Below are 19,567 nucleotides of genomic sequence, written 5' to 3' on the forward strand. Positions count from 1 at the left end.
ACCCAGGCAATCAGGTTTTCAGGATATCCACAATGAGTAATCGTGAGAGAGATTAGCATACGAGATTTGACAGTCCCTTCTGTGTTTTCAAACCGTATCTCTTCGTACACTGCCTCCTTGGTGGATATCCAGAAAACCTGACTTACTGGGTGTGCCCTGGGGACTGGGTTGAGAAGCATTGGTCTACTTGAATTTGTGTAAATAAAAATCAGGAAAGGCCCCCCCCCCACCCCCCACACAATGGAAGATACCAGTATCTGTGGGTTTCACTGAGAAATATTAATATGGGTAAATTCTCTTTATTGCCCAGTTGAGTGTAGAGCAGAGGTTCTCGCACACCTAGCCAGTCAAAGATTTTCAGAATACCAGCAATGATTATGCACGAGATAGATTTGCAAACGATGGAGGTAATACGTACAAATTTATTTCATCCGCATTTATTGCGAGTATCCTGAAAACCTGACTGGCAGGGTGTGTCTCAAGGACAAACAGAGAAAAATGAAGGCAGACAAAGACCGTATGGCCTATTTAGTCTGCCCATCCATGCCATCTATTAACTCTTCCTCTCACTTAGAGATTCAAAGTGCTTGCCCCGCGCTTTCTTTAATTCAAATATACTTTTTGTCTCCACCACCTTCACTGGGAGGACATTCCTTGCGTTCATCACCCTTTCCATGCAAAAGTATTTTCTGAGGTTGAGAACCTCTGGTGCAGAGTAAGGTGGAGCATGTGAAGCACTCGTGTATTTAGCCATTGTTTCAACCAAGTCAAAGAAACAAACCCAAGCAACTATTAGAAAAAAAATTGGGTCGATATTCAAAACAATTTAACCACAAGCTGGTTGTTTGTAATGGATCATCTCCAATTTGAGAAAGTAGGATGTCGCAGACTGCACGTCTTGGGCTCCTGTCGTGCCTGAAACTGTAATATTTCTTTGTACATGTTATCAGATGTGGGTATACTTGGTTGACGCCTTGGTTTATTTTTGGAGAGATACTGACGTTGAGATTCCTTGTTTGTTGCTTTTTCAAGTTTGGAACCCTTTTCAAGCCGTACATCCAGTATTGCATGGAGGAAGAAGGGTGCATGGAATACATGAGGAATCTGTTGCGTGATAACGATCTCTTTCGAGTTTATATAACTGTAAGTATGGCGCATTGCCAAAAGTGAAGAACACAGAAACTTCCTGACCCAAAGGTTCCATCTCGCCCTGCATCCTGTCTTGGCAAAGAGCAGGGGTTTATAAGAAATGTGTGAAAAATAGGACATATGTAGAGTTTTCCATTATAGAACATAGAAACATGATGGCAGATAAAAGCCAAATGGTCCATACAGTCTACTTGTCCACAGCATCCACTATCTCCTCCTCTCCCTATTGGCTAAGGCTCTTTACACCTGTATTGTGATGTCATAGAACTCTATGGTTATAGAAACATTGTATAATTTATACGTATTGTGAAATATAGTTAAAGGCAGAGGCTCATTCAAACTGCATCCGACAGAGGCATTGACATCACTGAAAACATGTAGAAAATCATAACGATAATAAGAATACGGAGAAAAATAAACCTCAATTGTGGGAGGTTGGGACTACACAAGTACCCAGCCCTCAACACATCATCACAGGTTTATAAAAAAACTCCGTTTACGATTATATAGACAAAATTTTCATTCATTCAGGATCACTTTTTTTCAAATTATTTTTAAAAATTTCAATATAGATAAGGCAACTGTCCGAATGTCGAAATTTACTGATAAGAACCCCAAACTTAACTAGATTAGTAATGAAGGCTACAGCTCAATTTCATTTGTGCAAGAATTTTCAGAGGCACAAGATGTAACAAAACCGCACTTAAGGGAACAAAACACTCATCTGAAGAGGTGAAAAATTCCAGGGAGACTATCCGCTCCAAATCCCGACAGAAAAGACTTTCTGTTTCGCCTCAACTGGCTACTTCAGGGGATATCTGCCATCTTCAGGCGTCTCCTTCTTTCTTGCAATCTCTGCAAACGCTGGCTCTTCTCAAAATGGAGTTGGGACTGTGAGACGCGCCCAGTTCGAATATCAAACGAACTGGGCGTCGTGACGTCATCACAAAACGTGATGCGTGATAGGCCAAACATCGGCAATTATGTAGACCACCTTGTCAGCTGTCATTAAAGAAAATTTTTCCCCGATTCAAAGAAACGGTTGCCACTCATAAGTTGTATTCAGCCCCAATGGTTCAATCGTTTGTAACCTGTTGATCCAACGTTGTTCTTTCTGCCATAATATTCTTCTGATATCTCCTCTCCTTTGAGACAGGGGTAGTTTTTCAATCACCCAACATTTCAGGTTTTCAAATCTATGGTTGCACTGAATACAGTGAGCTACTATGGGCGCTGTTAACTTCCGGGTATTCATACAACTTTTATGTTCAGTCATTCTGACCGTTAAAGTCCGTGATGTTTGACCTATATATAATAGGTCACATGGACATTGAATTACGTAGATAATATTAGTAGATTGACATGAAGATGTATGATATAGAGTATAATTTTTACCATCAGAAGGGTTAACAAAAGTAGAAACCTCAGCCATTATATTGCAATTTGAGCAGTGGCCACATGGCTTATGCCCCAGTGTGCTACTAAGATCTTCTTCCATAAATTTCTCTTTAGCAGTATGACATAGCCAGTCACTCAAATTTTTATTTCTTGATTGAGAAAAAATAAATCGTTTGTTCTCAAAACAAGGTAAAGTTTGAAGAAGAGGAAGATGTTTTTTATATCTTCTAATGATCTGAGGTGACATACGAGTTTGTTTAATCACACAAGGTATGATTTTTTCTTCAACTTGAGACTTCTTATAATCCAGCAATGTTTCTCTAGGATTATGTAATGCTCGTTTTTTAGCTTTTTTAACTAATCTTGCAGGATAATCTCTCGATATCAATCTATGTTCTAATATTTTTGCTTCTTGTATAAATCTTTCTTTGGTATTGCAAATCCTTCTGTATCTAAGAAATTGTGCAAAAGGGATGCTAGTTTTTAGATGAGCTGGATGCATGCTATCAAATTTTAGTAGTGTGTTTCTATCAGTTCTTTTATGGAAAACAGAAGTCTCCAAACTGTTATTATTCTTCTGAATGAGAACATCTAGAAAACTAATGCTCTCATTACTATGTGACATAGTAAATTTGATAGAATGATGACAATGATTTATTTTTTCAGCAAATTCAAAAAGTTGTTGTAAAGTACCAGACCAAATGACAAAAATATCGTCTATAAAGCGCCACCATTTGGCAACATATCGAAATTCAGGCAGTGAATTACTAATCTAGTTAAGTTTGGGGTTCTTATCAGTAAATTTCGACATTCGGACAGTTGCCTTATCTATATTGAAATTTTTAAAAATAATTTGAAAAAAAGTGATCCTGAATGAATGAAAATTTTGTCTATATAATCGTAAACGGAGTTTTTTTTATAAACCTGTGATGATGTGTTGAGGGCTGGGTACTTGTGTAGTCCCAACCTCCCACAATTGAGGTTTATTTTTCTCCGTATTCTTATTATCGTTATGATTTTCTACATGTTTTCAGTGATGTCAATGCCTCTGTCGGATGCAGTTTGAATGAGCCTCTGCCTTTAACTATATTTCACAATACGTATAAATTATACATATATTGATTATTACGATTGTATTCCAGAAAAATTGCTAGTTATAGAAACATTGTAACATGATGGCAGATAAAGGCCAAATGGTCCATCCACAGCATCCACTATCTCCTCCTCTCTCTATTGGCTAAGGCTCTTTACACCTGTATTGTGATGTCATAGAACTCTATGGTTATAGAAACATTGTAACATGATGGCAGATAAAGGCCAAATGGCCCATCTAGTCTGCCCATCCGCAGTAACCATTATCTCTTCCTCTCTAAGAGATCCCACGTGACTATCCCTGGTTTTCTTGAAATCATATGTAAAGTTTTCCATTTGCTCTTATCGCCCTTCCACTTTCAAGCATTCAGAGTTTAGATATACAGATTAATAGACACAGATGTTCCATGCCAGGCCTTATCCAGGTTAGTGCATCAACCTGAAAGTGAACCGGGCACTGGCTAATATTTGGTTAACTTGGCAGATAAGGTTAGGACAGCGTCTTTGTCACTACCTAAGTGGCAGCACCAGCCAGACTCTACTCTGGACCACCCCCAAGCTTACCAGCTTGCACAAGACTGGCTAGATCTGATATCAAGCCGCCAAATGATACTCTCACTTCATACCCAGTCACCGCAATCAACTGCCCCACCCCAGATCAGATCCCTTGGAGGACTCATCAACTGTAGGAAAACAATAAAAACAGACCTCTTCACCTAACTCCCATGACCGATGGATTACAAAGAAATGTATATCGATACTACCAGGGGTATCAAATGTCGATCCTCGAGGGCTGCGATCCAGTCGGGTTTTCAGGATTTCCCCCAAGGAATATGCATGAGATCTATTAGCATACAATGAAAGCAGTGCATGCAAATCGATCTCATGCATTTCATTGGGAAAATCCTGAAAACCCGTCTGGATTGCGGCCCTCGAGGACCGACATTTGACACCCCCGTAAGACCATCGGTATGTATCGCGTTCGGATAAAAACTTGCACTGAAAAATCTTGCACAGTAGCTATGGCACTCTCTAAAGTTGAAAGGGGACAGATTCCGTACAAACGTAAGGAAGTTCTTCTTCACCCAGAGAGTGGTAGAAAGCTGGAACGCTCTTCCGGAGTCTGTCGTAGGGGAAAACACTCTCCAGGGATTCAAGACAAAGTTAGACAAGTTCCTGCTGAACAAGAACGTGCGCTGGTAGGGCTAGTCTCAGTTAGGGTGCTGGTCTTAGACCAGAGGGCCGCCGCGTGAGCGGACTGCTGTGCACGATGGACCGACCACTGGTCTGACCCAGCAGTGGCAATTCTTATGTTCTTATGTAAATTGTAACCTGTAAACTCTCTCCTCAATAACGGTCCTCCCGACCTCCTACCCTTTTCCTCTCTCCCCTCTTAAGCCCGCATAGAATTTCACGGTACTGTGATACATATAAACTGTTATCTTTATCTTTATCATATCGTAATTTCTCGCTGTATTTTTTTTTTGAAATGTGCGGCCTATTCCAAACAGGTCCTCTCAGACATTACTTACCAAACTGTATATCTTATACTCTTGCACAGCAAATTGCATTTCTATAATTTTGCTTTCTTGAAGTTTCTGTACTCTGTATTTCCTCTGCATATTGTAATTCGCTGAATGTCCAGCTCTCTTGATTGTAAACCGCCTAGAAGTCGCAAGATTGTGGCGGTATAGAAGAATAAAGTTATTATTATTATTATTATGAGGTTGTGGGTTCAAACCCATGCTGCTCCTTGTGACCTTGGGCAAGTCAATAAATCCCCCATTGCCCCAGGTACATTAGATAAATTGTGAGCCCACCAGGGCAGACATTGAAAAATGCTTTAGTACCTGAATGTAAGCCAGACTATGAGTGGTCTATAAATAAAAGTATTGCTTTCCTTTCTGTTTTCAGTGGGCTGAGAAACATAAACAGTGCAACCGCTTGAAACTGAGTGACATGCTTGTGAAACCTCACCAGCGCCTCACCAAATATCCTCTCCTGCTCAAATCTATACTTAAGAAAACGGATGATTCACCAGCAAGGGAAGCTATTATAAGCATGGTAGGTTATTTATTTATTTAAAACTTTTTTATACCATGTACAAAAAAAAAAACAACTAAACTAAACATAATTAAGCAATTTCTTCTCTGCAAATGTCAACCGATAAATTGTAAGAATACAATAGCAAACATGGTTAATCAGATTCTTTTCTTCAAATGCCAAATCAATAAATCACAAAAATGCAGTAACAAACAACTGAGTTTTCAACTGTTTCTTAAATTGAAACCAGTTGCAACGTCAGAGGGAAGGCTTCCAGACACTCCAATCCCCTGCACAACCGTCTGAAAATCAGAAGGCAAAATCAGCGACTTCAAGCGATAGAGCGTATGAAGTTGGTTGAAACAGGCCTTAACTATTTGCAGCTTCATGGTCAGGCCTGAATCCAAAACAACCCCCAGAGAACAGTCATTTTTGCTTCCTCATAGGTAGTGTTAGGGTCACTCCCAAAACACTTAAGGAATCGGGTTCATTCTTTAATCAGTAGCTGTGTAAAGTCACAGACCCAGTTTTGGAAAGAAAGAGATTACATTACTTCGAGCAGGTCGAACTGTGGATTTTCTGTTTCATACAGATAAGCTCGGTGGAACGCTTTATCAATCAAGTGAACTCTCGAATGCGCCAACGTCAGGAGCGGCAGAGACTAGCAGCCATAATTGGTCGGATCGACTCGTATGAAGTGGTGGACAGTAGCACGGATGAAGTAGATAAGGTGAGGTTCTGGACAGTCTCCATTATTGTAAGCATTTTTCTTTTTCTTTTTTTTTTTTGAAATGTCTATTAAGTAAAGTGGGGGGGTTCCCCCCCACGCCCCCCTGTCAGAGCCCTAAAAACAGTAATTTTGAGGGGCGCGCGCCTCCACGCTGCGCTCAATTGTCTGGGCACGCCTTTGTCCCGGCGCGCTTTTGACCTGATACCGAATATTTTCAGTTACCCCTACACTTGGAACACACGTCTACTATACTTACGGGAAGAGACCAACCTTGAAAAATTTTAAGGAAACCTAAAAACCTTCCTATTTAAGGATACTTACGACCTCTGACCTCCTTATTCCCACCCAAACCATCAAAGGAAGAGCATAGCTACCCCTCCCTAATGTTCTATCCCTTCCTGTTCTTCAATCTACCCTATTCTCAATTGTAATTCAGCCCTCCCTTCCATTTGTTCCTGCGCCTTGTTTTGGATTTTATATTGTAATCTTGTACACCGCTTAGACAGCTATTATAAGCGGTATATCCAATTTGAATAAACTTTGAAACTTGGTAATGTATCATTCAGTAGACAAAGCCTTGGTTTGTTTGTCTTTCCGACTTTGTCTGTTATTTTCATTCTTGAGGCACTATGGAGGCCTCAGGATGGAAGCGACATTCTCAGTTTCAATAATGGTCTCATTGGAGACATGATCCCAGAGGAGTCTACATTTGAACATTCCAAACAAAGGGACTCAAATGTCGAAGAATGGGAACATGTCATACAAGGGTTTGGTTGCCGATTGAATACATTTTCTGGTGTCATGCTGGTGTTTTTTTGCCATTTGTCTTTCTGGTTTCTTCAAACTCGGGCTTGCTTTGTCTGCAGTTTGGATTTTGGTCTCTTATTTATTTATTTATTTTTTTAACCAAATATACCCTTTAGGCCTGTTGTAGTTCTGTTGGTAACCAGCCAATGAGGATATTCAGCTTATTTTGGATAGTAGCACTGACAATTGTTGCAAACTTCACGGGCAAAACATAGCTGTGAGTTTTCCTGCAATGTGAGGGGTATGAAAATTGCTTCCTCAACTGTGATTTAATCTGAAGGTCAAGTGCCACTAGAAAGAAACAAATCAGTGGTTTTAGTTTTTTTCTTTGACTGGATGTATAAAATCTCTAGAAACGTTTCAGCAGGTCTATGAACTTTAGGTATGTTCAGTGGTATTGCAAACGGGGGGGGGGGGAAAGCCCCCAGCTGGCACCTCTCCTCCTCTCCACTCCTATACCTCTTTGGTTCTTTGCCGGCACATCTCCAACCTGTATCTCCTGCAAATCACTTCCTGGTCACAGGACCAGGAAGTGACATCAGAGGGAGAGGCAAGGGCAGCAGATTGGAGATACTGCTTGCGTCGTCGAAGAGCTAAAGAGGAAGGGAAGGTGCACGGTGTGTGTGGGGGGGAGGAGAGGTGCAGGGAAGGAGGGAAAGCATTACCATCCTGGGCACCTCCTACCTTTGCTACGCCACTGGGTACATTCTGTGCATGTTTTGGAGGTCTGCTAGCTAGCAGGCAGCTTTGGGATGCTTCATGTCCCTGCCTTATTACTTTTCTTTCTTCTCCCAGATTCTGAAGGAGTTTTGCAAGTTTGATTTGACGGCCCCTATGATGGGCACATCGCCCGATGACACACGACAGCTGCTGCTGGAAGGAAGCTTAAAAATGAAGGAAGGTAAAGATAGCAAGGTGAGAAATGATTGCACCTGAGATCTTTTTTTTCACAGTAAACGAGACCGTCAGGCTCGAATGTGTCACCTAATGAGATAAGAACATAAGATCATAAGCATAAGAACATAAACAGTGCCTCTGTCGGGTCAGACCACAGGTCCATCCTGCCCAGCAGTCCGCTCCCGCGGCGGCCCAAAAACAGGTCAAGACCTGTCTGAATCATCAGAAGGGGCTCCCCTGCCACCTTGGTTTCCCATTTAAGTCCTGCCTTCCTATCGAAGTCCTAGCCCTCCGGTCTACACATGCACGACCAGGTTGGTTTACTCATTTCCTGGTTAACTTCCTACACCCGTGTTACATCCCAGCTCCTCCCTCAGTATCCCACGATCCCCTTATCCCTCAGGAATCCGTCCAATCCCTGTACCGTACTCTGCCTGATCACTTCCTCCGGTAGCGCATTCCAAGTGTCCACGACCCTTTGGGTGAAAAAAAACTTCCTTGCATTTGTTTTGAACCTATCTCCCTTCAGTTTCTCAGAATGCCCCCTCGTACTTGTTGTCCCCTTCAGTCTGAAGAATCTGTCCCTATCCACCCTCTCTATGCCCCTCATGATCTTGAAGGTCTCTATCATATCTCCCCTGAGATCTTTCGTTAGAGGCCTTGGAAGCAAACATTTGTTTATTTAGCAAACTTAGGGATTGATGCAGAAAGCCACGTGGGAGAGGCGCACACCGATAGCCAAGCGCGTGGCCTCTACTGGAAAATTACCAAGAAAATATATGGCGATGCAATAAGCTAATGAGATGTAAATTCAGTGCTTGCTGGCTAATCAGGGAAAGCTTGCTGGACAGGTGTGCACAAAAGTTTTACACAGAGGACAGCTTCACTGTGTGCAGCAACATAGCGGCATCACTGCACTGTGTGCCCCCTGCCACCCCCTCCCCCGCATTCCTCCCCCCCACCCCCACCCCCAGCCTCCCTCTTCAAATGCTCACTGGCAGCGAGCAGCATCTCAAATCTGCTCTAACAACGACCAGGAAGTGATGTCAGAGGGAGAGCTGAAGCCAGCACAAGCGGCAGGTTAGAGATTCTCTCGCTGCCGGTGGTCATTTAAAGAAGTAGGTGGGTAGGCAGAGGGGGGAGGAGAGGTGCCGGCACCCCCGCAAAGACAGTGCCCGTGGTGGTCCGCCCCTCCTGTCCCCCTCACTACACTACTAACTGTGCGCAAGTCCAAACAAAATGAAAGTGCCAGCACACATCTGTGCATGAACCGGAATATTCTTTGCATAAAGATTAGCCTCACATTTTTTTTTTTGCATGGCTGATTTCTATGCACAGAATGACATCCCTTTTTAAAAAAAAAAATTTAAAAAAATTTATATTCCGCCTATCCTACACTTCTCTGCGGATTACAAATGATTCAGGTACTCCATATCTGTCCCAGTGGGCTCCCACTCTGTCTAATGTACCTGAGGCGATAGGGATTAAGTGACTTGGCCAGGGTCACAAGGAGCAGTGCGGGATTCAAACCCACAACCTCAGGGCGCCGAGGCTGTAGCTCTAATCACTGCACCGCACACTCCCACGCGGATGCACGCTCACATTTTTGTCTTGTTCGGACATGTGCGCAAAGCTGTTACCTCCCACGGCGACTCTTGTGACCCTTTTTTTCAGTGTTTCCTCATGCGGCGCTTCTTAAGCGAATGCATTTTCTTTGTGCCTCAGGAGAAAATAAGAATTACCCCTTTATAGCACTGAGTTGATAACAAGATTTACTTCAGTAGGATTTTTTTTAAATTATTATTATTATCAAGGATGTGCAATGCTTGAACAGAATAGCGTAGGCTTTTCCAAATAAAAACACAGCTATCCCTTTGGTTTATCCCAAGCATGGATAATACCTTAACATTATTGTACACTGGCTGCTACAGTCCCGTGAAGTAACTTTTTGTCGTTGGTCCTTCCCCTCCAGATGGATGTCTACTGTTTCCTCTTCACCGACCTCTTTTTAATCACAAAGCCAGTGAAGAAGGCCGAGAGGACCAAGGTCATTCGACAGCCTTTGTTGGTGGACAAAATTGTGTGCCGAGAACTCAAAGACCCCGGTAAGAGGCCTGGTGCAGCCTTTTTGGCAGTCTGCAAGCCAAACCAGTTACTCTATACCTTATAGTGCAAATTTGCAATCTCTCTTAAAGCAGTAATTTACCCGTTGCAGGTTCATTTTTGCTGATCTATCTGAATGAGTTCCGAAGCGCTGTGTGTGCCTATACCTTTCAGGCCAGTGGGCATTCTTTGTGCAGAGGATGGATTGAAGCACTTTACAATGCACAGGTAAAGGATCACCTGTCGAGGATACCTACTGTAGACAAGAGGTCTTTGTCCTCACAGCACATCATATAGAACTGAACAATGTGTAAAATGTGCAAGGATTAGAAAGCATGTGTACTGCCCAAAATAGAGTGGAAGTACTGTCAAATTAAATTTGAAGCATTAATAAGGCAAACCAAAAATACATTTCAAAAGAAGCTCGTCATACTGGTAGATACTCATAATAAAAGCTTTTCTCAAGTATTGCCAAAGCAAGAAATATATGAGGACATGGGTTAGACCCATGTTCTTAACCTGGGTTTGACCGAACCCCAGGGGTTCGGTGAGTCAGTCTCACGGGTTCGGCGGAGGTCAAAACACACCTCCGACTCATATAGCGCTTCGGTCACGTTCAATCATCTATCAGTTATTCATTGATTTTGATCAAGACTGATCGTGTACTCGGTTTCTTGATCTATCAATCTATAACTAACGCCTTATATACATCAATCAATTCCTGATCAAAATTTGTGATTTAACTGATAGATGATTGAACGTGACCGAAGCGCTTATGATTCGTGATGATACGCCCCGCTTGTCCATAATTGGCTGCAGGTGATCACGCAACATCGCTTGGCCTATCTGTGCTGCAGGGGATTTGATGCGCACAGTAGTCGAATTGTAACTGTTGTGATGGTACGCCGTGCGATACCTATCTTAATATTTTAATCCCTTACTAACTATGTCGAGCAAAATACGAAAGTGGTCGGACGAATATGTACAATATGGATTCACATGTATAACGGAACGTGATGGGAGTCAGCGTCCTAATTGCATGATTTGCAATGCCAAGTTGAGTAATTCTAGTCTAGCTCCGGCAAAACTAAGGGAATAAAGAAGGGTTTGGTGAACACGCATATGAAACTGGTGGGGTTCAGTACCTCCAACAAGGTTAAGAACCACTGGGTTAGACTATTAGATGGCCATTGAAGGAAAAGATAAGAACTTAAGTTCTTTGCTTTGGTCCTTACTGAAGAGGATATCGGAGAGATGCCCACATTGTTAACATTATTGATGGTGGTGATTCAGAGTAGCGAATGACACGGGGACAAATTTTGCCCCCCCGTCCCTGCGGGAACTCATTTTCCCGTCCCCGCAAGTTCTTTTCCTGTCCCTGACCCAATCTTGCAAGCTCCGTCCTCGTCTGCACAAGCCTCAAACACTTTCAAATCCTAAGTGTTCGAAGCTTGTGTGGTTAAGGCAGAGCTTACAGGAATTTGGCAGGGATAGCGAGAAAACTTGCGGGGAAGGGGAAATTGAGTTCCTGTGGGAACGTGGACAAATTTGTCCCCGTGTCAATTCTCTAATTCAGAGGAACTGAAGCAATCGCTATGAAACTGGATAATGTAATACAGCAAATTGACAAACTAAAGAGTAGCAAGCCACTAGGCCCGGACGGTATATGCATGGGGCAGATTTGCATGCTTGTCACCTCCATTATATGCAAATCTCTCTCATGCATATTCATTAGGGCTATCCAGAAAACCTGACTGGCTGGTGGTCCTCCAGGACAGGGTTGGGAACCATTGATCTAGCTCACAGGTGTCAAAGTCGGTCCTCGAGGGCCGGAATCCAGTCGGGTTTTCAGGATTTCCCCAATGAATATGCATGAGATCTATTTGCATGCACTGCTTTCAATGCATATTCATTGGGGAAATCCTGAAAACCCGACTGGATTACGGCCCTCGAGGAGGGACTTTGACACCCCTGACCTAGCTGATTATAATTTAGCTAGCTAATGTGAAGCTATCTCTGAATGTATCCAAGACCAGCCATGTTTTTCATCCAACCACACCTTGCCCCACCCCCCTGAACACACATTTTGTGACCAGCTAGAGAGATTTGTACCTAGGTAACGAATCTGGAGAATCGCTCCCATCACAATCTCTCCCATAAATCTGATCCCTTAATCTGTTAGCCACTAATCTCTAACTATATATGTCCCACTCAATTTGTAGCATCTTTCTAACCATTGTAAACCGCATAGAACTTCATGGTCCTGCGGTATATAAACTGTTATTATTATTTGTCTTGAAGGACCTAGCTACTGTATCTAACTGCACGACTAGATTCCTTTGCATATCAACCATATTCTACAAAAGATATAATTGGTCGTATGAGCTTGCAGTGGCATTACTGTTAATTAATATGTGCTCATGTTTTGGCCTGTAGAATCTCTTACAGAGACTTCGTCTTCAGGAGTGTCAACGCAACCAGCAACAAATGGATCATCTTCAGGAAGAAGAAGACATGGAGAGTGGGACATCAACCAGCAGCTCCCCCACCATTCTACGCAAAAGCAGCAATAGTCCAGATTCACAACAATGGTAAACTTCAAATGGGGTGGTAAAGAATGACCCTTTCTATGAGCACTATAGGACAGGTGTTCTTACAAAAATGTTTTTGGTGGCTACTTTGGCATGTTCCCCTGAAACACTCTTTTGTCTCTCACAACTTCCTACTCTCTGCTTTCAACACACACTTACCGTAACCCTTTTCTGTTGCACTTACATGTTCCCAAACTCTCCTGTTCCCTCCTTCTATCTCTTGAATCCCTTTTTGATGCTCTCATTCATCCCAAATCTTCCAACTATTCACCCCTATTTCCTGATCCCCATCTAAGGGATTCATAATCCCTTAGATTCTCCTTCACTTGATCCAACTATCCCCTCCTCACATTTCCCTCTCTATGTAAGGGGGATTGGGACTTGTATACCGCTTTTTTTGTAGTTTTATAGCCACACTCAAAGCGGTTTTCATTCGGGTACTTCAAGCATTTTCGCTGTCTGTCCTGGTGGGCTCATAATCTATCTAATGTACCAGGGGCAGTGGAGGATTAAGTGACTTGACCAGGGTTACAAGGAGCAGCGCGGGGTTTAAACCCACAACCACTGTGCCACACTCTCCTCCTATCGTTCCCCAGATTTGCAGCTAATAGGAAATAACTAAATTCTACCCTTGTGGTCGTGGGGGAAGGAGGGAAATGGCATTGCACTGAGCCACTTGGCTGTCATATATTCTCCTTCTACCATCAGGGAAGTGGGGCCCGGGCACTGCACGTGCTCAGAGAAAAAAAAAAAAATCTCTCAGCTATTGGAGAGCTTATCCGCAAATTGGGAGCTGTTGGGACAACACCCATATGTGGCTGACTCATCCTGCTTGTCCTAGGAGAACTAAATTCTACCCTTGTGGTCATGGGGGAAGGAGGGAAATGGCATTGCATTGAGCCACTTGGCTGTCACATATTCTTCTACCATCAGGTTCTCGCCAACTATTTCCAACATAAGGAGGGCATATGTAATGTAATGTAATTTATTTCTTATATACCGCTCCATCCGTTAGGTTCTAAGCGGTTTACAGAAAATATACATTAAGATTATAAATAAGAAAGGTACTTGAAAAATTCCCTTACTGTCCCGAAGGCTCACAATCTAACTAAAGTACCTGGAGGGTAATAGAGAAGTGAAAAGTAGAGTTAGAGGAAAAATAAAAATAAAATAAACATTTTAACAAGACATCATTGATCTAAATACTTTGGAAGGTAGAAGAGAGGAGAGAAAGGAATAGAAGCAGAAGGGGGAGCCGTTGAACAGTAGAATTCTGGAGAAATGTAAATGATAGAAATAGAACAAAACAAAGACAAAAGGCAAAACAATAGATAAGATTAAAGATAAATCATAACCTGGAAAGAAAAATAAAATAAAACTTTGTCTTCAATCCACGGTTTCAGCGTCAGTGATGAAGTGGAGCAAGTAAGTTTAGGAGGAGCGATTGACTTTTCCAGAAAGGGCTTCTTCAGGGAAGAGACTTGGCAGACTTGGTCAATGTATGTCTGAAACCCAGGGTCATACTGGAAACAGCAGCAGCAAGCTGGGAGGGAATATGTGGAGGGCTGGAGAGTAGGTCAGCAGAAGTCAGCAATGCCCCGCTGGTCAGAGCCATTGTGATCACATCCGAGAAATCTGTGCTAGGAATTTCAATGCTAAACATGACAGAATGACCACTTAAGATGCCAAAATCTTTTTATCTTCGTTTCAATTTGAAAATGCTTCTAATGAAAGCATTTTTAAGTTCACTTCCTGTGATCTCCTTTCTTTTATCACTACTGTTGGACTGTGGATCCCATTTGCCTCTTCCACACTGATTCCATTTCATTTCTATGTTTTTAAAAAAAAAAAAAACCCATAAATTTGGAAAGTAACTTTCAAAAGATTTTAAGACGGCAGAAAACGCTGCTGAATATTCTCCCACCTCCAACCCAGGTACTTTGCAGTGTGGGTACTTTGGTAATTTCAGCCATATAAAAATAGTGCAATGGATTGATCAGCTTCATACTTTTATTCATTATTTAGAGTAAATTATCTGTATCATTTCTCTTCTAGTCCTTCGGACGGTTCCACAGAGACCATCTCAGTTGTTGTCATTGATGCTACTGAAGAACTGTCCTCTCCAGATACTGAGCAAGGACCTTACAGCTCTCAGTCTGACGAAACGTCAGTCAGCACCACGGTTTCCTCCTGCACGCCAACTGGAGAGACCTGTGGAAGTTTGGAAACACCCGAAGCAATGCAAACCATGGACTCTAACTGTTTGAAACTGGAACCCAATGACTGTAGGTCTTCGTCCATTGATAGTGCTTATGGAACGCTGTCGCCTACTTCCATCCAGGAATTTTCAGACCAGCATCAACGAGAATCAAATGAAGACGACAGGGAATCTCCACACTCACAGCGTTCTTCTTCCCCCAAGATCCGTAGGAGGACTCCCGTACAACTCTTGCCTTGCAAATCTAAAGTCTTGAAGTCTAAATCTGAGGCCAATCTTCTGCAGCTGGTCTCTACATCTTCCGTGTCTTCAAGTGCCGATGATGCCCATCTCAGCCAGAGTAAAAGTTTGTGTGAACTTTTTGCATCTCCTGTAGATGGACTTTTTTTGGAATCAGAGAACGTGGAGGAGGACCAGCCGTGTCTCCTCACAAATGACTTGCAAAGGACTACTAATACCGTAGACATTCAGAACCAGATTGAGGTCCCACAAACTTCAAAGCTTCACTCCCAGTCAAATTGTACAAGTGGAAAAGTAGGTAGCTTAAGACGTTGTAGTAGTAGCTCTTCTGAACTTTCTGAAGTCGAAGACTTGGGGTGTGCAAAGGATCTTGTTTACGTGGCACATGATGTACGTTTACGGCCTGTACCGGCAGAAGATGGACAACTGTATCAGAAATTACTGTCAAACGAAGGGGGTATTGGTTTGACAGAACACGACAGATCTGTAAGTGAATATTTTGTCGGGGAAAATGAAGGGGAAATGGACAGCGAGGGTGCACCTGAAAATGCCAGTCAAGCCATGGTGGACTCACAAGCTGGACAACATAGGAAGCTTACTTTGGCCCAGCTCTACAGAATCAGAACCACTTTGCTCCTCAATTCTACTCTGACAGCCTCGTAAGTATCAAGCATGTTTTTAGAACCCATGAGCTAAGAGTAGAGTTTCTTAAACTTTATTCAGAGAAATAGTATCTGGGGATATCGTTTTCATGATGGCACATTTTCATTTGGTTGAAATATATGCTGATTTATACAGGTTAGAATGAGCAGGATCTATTTGGTTAAAGAGGATGTGCTCTGTTATTAGGCTAGAAAATATTTTGAGGGACCTTAGTAGTTTTGAATGCTGCCATCTAAAAATATATTTAGCCTAATAAGGATATCACCTCTGTCCAGGTCTGGTTAAAACATTAGGCAGAATCAGACAGTTGCCTTGGGCAAACAGCATAAAGAGAGAAGCAAAGAGCAATTGCTGTCTAAACAAACTCAAAAGAACCTTCAGCCTGTACTTTTACACACAGGGTTTGTGGGATTTTCCAAATATAAACTGAGATTTTTGGGACCCCAAAATGGAAGAATTTTGGGACCCCCAAAAATGGGGTCTCGATTTATATTTGGCCCACCCACCCCCTTCCCAGACTTGTTTCAGGCCTCCGCCAGGCTCTGTCCCCCCTCCCTGCCTTGTTCATTGTACCTCTTCTCTGTCGATATCTTGCATGCCGCCACACCTTTCATATGACCTGCGTGCCTGTAATCCCTAGTGGTCCAGAGGTGTAGTGGGCAGGACCGTGCTTTCCGCGCTTCTGCCCCGCTGCTGCAAGTTCTGGCGGTTCAGCTGTATTGAGCAGGAGCGCGGTTCCTGCTCTGCGCCGAGTGGCTTCCATTCAGGAAGCTGCTTAGTGCCGAGCAGCGGCACAGGGAATGCGCTCCTGCTCGGTACAACTGAATCACCAGAACTCGCAGTAGCAACAAGAATAGCAGCAGGGCAGGAGCGCGGAAAGCTCGCTCCTGCCCGTTACACCTCTGGACCACCAGGGATTCCATATACGCGGGTCATACAGAAGGCGCAGCAGCATGCAGAATATTGGCAGAGAGGAGGTACGATGGACAGGACAGGAAGGGGGGACAGGGTGCAGAGCCTGGGAGGGAAGGGGAACAGGGTACAGAGCCTGGGAGGGAAGGGGAACAGGATGCAGAGCCTGGCAGGACAGGGAGGGAAAGGGGCTGGGTGCAGAGACTGATAGGGGAGGGAGGGGGCGCTAGCTGTAGATCCTGGCAGGACAGGACACTTGAATATTAAGCTGTCCATCTTATATTCAAGTCAACTATTTTCCCTCACAGATGTTACTATAAGTGTTTGTCTCTTTGGCAAGTTCTTCATATTCTTGTTTAGTTTTCTTTATCAATACTTTGCATCTTAAATTGCCAGTGCTTATGTTTCTTCTTATTTTCTTCATTGGGATCCTTGTTCCATTCCCTAAAGGATGTTTTCTTAGCTGTAATAGCCTCTTTCACTTCACCTTTTAACCAAGCTGGCTCTCATTTTCTCTTCTTTCCACCTTTTTTAATTTGTGGAATATATCTGGTCTGGGCTTCCACGATGGTATTTTTAAACAACATCCACGCCTGGTTTACACTTCTGACTTTTGCCACAGACCATTTTAGCTTCTTTTTAACCATTTTTTTTTCCCTCATTTTCTCATAGTCACCCTTGCAAAAATTGAATGCCGCTACAGTAGATTTCCTTAGCGATAATGCTGAAGAAAAACCTCCCTAAACCACATTCTGAACAGAGTAACTTTGCTTATTCCATTTTACAAGCCAAAGAATAGCCAAATTAAACCTCCCCTTTTACAAAAACCGTGCAAGAAGTTTTTTGCGCCAGTCGGCGTGCTAAATGCTCTTTGCTGCTCCGATGCTCATAGGAACTCTATGACTGTCGGAGCAATGCAGAGCATTCAGTGCGCCAGCCGACGCTAAAAACCTCTTGCGCGGTTTTATAAAACAGGGAGGGGGGGGTAAGGCTTTTTGATTGCATTCTATTATTAACCTATATCCAATTTTAGTTGTGGATGAATAATCTTGCATTCTTAATTTGACTTTTTATAGTAGATTGCTACTTTTATTGTAAATATAGCTGTTTTTGCTATTACAGCGAATTGTATGAAATGATTATTTGCAGTACAACATTTTGAATTAGCTTTGGTTATAGAAAGTGGTATATAAATGATGCAAGTGAATTCAGCAGGTACCATTTGGTATTAGCTGTAATGAAGCTTTGTCATCTGGAATCCTTTCACTTGCTAAACGAAGTTCATTTTGCTTACAATAAGCCTCTTAACGTCCATTTCTTTCTTTCACTTGTGAGTAAAATACACCACAATGAATCCAGTATTTAATCTCTTTTGTCTTTCAGTGAGGTGTAGCCGCTTGAAAAGAAACGAGAGACACTGAAGAAGGATTTCACAGTTGCCCATGAGGATTACATAGAACTGAAGTGCCGAAGGCCTTCCCAGACTTTCATCTGCATGTACTAAAGAGGGACTACCTTTCAGTAACACAGTATGAATGTGTTTGGTGCTTGCCTGTATGGGAGAATGTAAAACTATATGTCATATTATCTATAAATATGGACTGATTATGTACTTGTTGATAAAAGGAACGTCGGCAGGGAAGTTAGAATTTCCCAGGTCTCTGTGAAGCACAGGGATTGCTTATTTGCACTTTTACTAAGGAGTCGGCAGTCAGAAAACTAATCTATTAGGCATTAAGGATACCTAAAGAAGAGAAGTCCTAGCAAAGCGCCTGCTCTCTCCTTTCACATACGAATTCCCGAACAGCCACCCAACTCGAGGAGGACGTCGACGCTTCCGGGAATCAAGACTGTCGAAGCTTCCAAGACTTTGGAAGAGTGAATGTGGGCTGACTTGGGAGCAAATGCAATATGTAGAAACATGGCGGAGGATTCTGTAGAAGAAGCCCCGGCGTTTGGACCGTCTTTTTATTTAATCTTTTTTGGAACTAACCGTTGCAATTTTGCATGATCACGTTCTCTGCTGAGTCAAAATAAAAAGTACTGTTTATACTTGACTATAAGTTGAGAAATTTGAGCCAAAAAATGCCTAAAAAAATAACCCCTGGGCCCTGGGGTCATCTTATCTACGGCAAACATCCACAGAGCTTTAAAAAAATATCATTCCCCAAATCCCTGCCCCCGTCTTTGTAGCAGTGCAGTGATCTTCCTAGGCTGCCTATGGCCTGCTTCAGAGCACTCTCTTTGATTTGTCCCATGCCTATAGAAACAGGAAGTTGAGTCAGAGGGGATAGGATGAATTGGAGAGAGTGTTCCGGAGCAGGCCACTGGCAGCCTAGGAGAATTGCTGCAGTGCTGCAAATCTATAGAAGATCGGTTTGAAGGGGGTGGGGATTGACATGCTGAGCGGGCTGGGAGAGGGAGGGAGCAATTTTGGACTCTGGAAGTGGAAAGGAGGGAGAGAGAGGTGCTGGCCTAGGTGAGGGAGAGAAGGCTGGAGGTGAGCCTCCACTGACTCATGGGTCACAGCATTTGTGCCTGCTTTTAGGTCTAAAACTGTCCTTGACTTATGCTTGAAATTGACTTATGGTCGAGTATAGAATGGGGGCAGGGAGGGAAATATGAAAAGCATGTCAAAAGTACTGCTTCATTTCTACCTGTAAGGGGGGAAATGATTGTGGAACTGTACATTGTACAGACTGGGTCAGGTATTCCAAAACAGTG

At 42.9% G+C, this 19,567-nt stretch overlaps 1 protein-coding gene across 4 annotated transcripts in view; it reads left to right on the forward strand.

Annotated features, from left to right (window-relative positions):
- Window positions 1-19,246, forward strand: part of PLEKHG5 (pleckstrin homology and RhoGEF domain containing G5) — a 252,202-nt gene extending 232,956 nt beyond the window's left edge. For all 4 annotated transcript variants that reach the window (XM_033922899.1, XM_033922902.1, XM_033922903.1 and 1 more), the window contains 9 exons: window positions 1,033-1,143; window positions 5,554-5,703; window positions 6,275-6,412; window positions 8,015-8,134; window positions 10,089-10,221; window positions 10,332-10,447; window positions 12,656-12,810; window positions 14,866-15,927; window positions 18,227-19,246. In XM_033922899.1, coding sequence (XP_033778790.1) covers window positions 1,033-1,143; window positions 5,554-5,703; window positions 6,275-6,412; window positions 8,015-8,134; window positions 10,089-10,221; window positions 10,332-10,447; window positions 12,656-12,810; window positions 14,866-15,927; window positions 18,227-18,236 — 1,995 coding nt within the window. In that variant the 3' untranslated portion in view covers window positions 18,237-19,246. The remainder of the gene's footprint in view (window positions 1-1,032; window positions 1,144-5,553; window positions 5,704-6,274; window positions 6,413-8,014; window positions 8,135-10,088; window positions 10,222-10,331; window positions 10,448-12,655; window positions 12,811-14,865; window positions 15,928-18,226) is intronic.
- The last annotated feature ends 321 nt before the right edge of the window (window positions 19,247-19,567 follow it).

Source organism: Geotrypetes seraphini, chromosome 15, assembly GCF_902459505.1.
Source record: "Geotrypetes seraphini chromosome 15, aGeoSer1.1, whole genome shotgun sequence".
Classification (NCBI taxonomy): domain Eukaryota; kingdom Metazoa; phylum Chordata; class Amphibia; order Gymnophiona; family Dermophiidae; genus Geotrypetes; species Geotrypetes seraphini.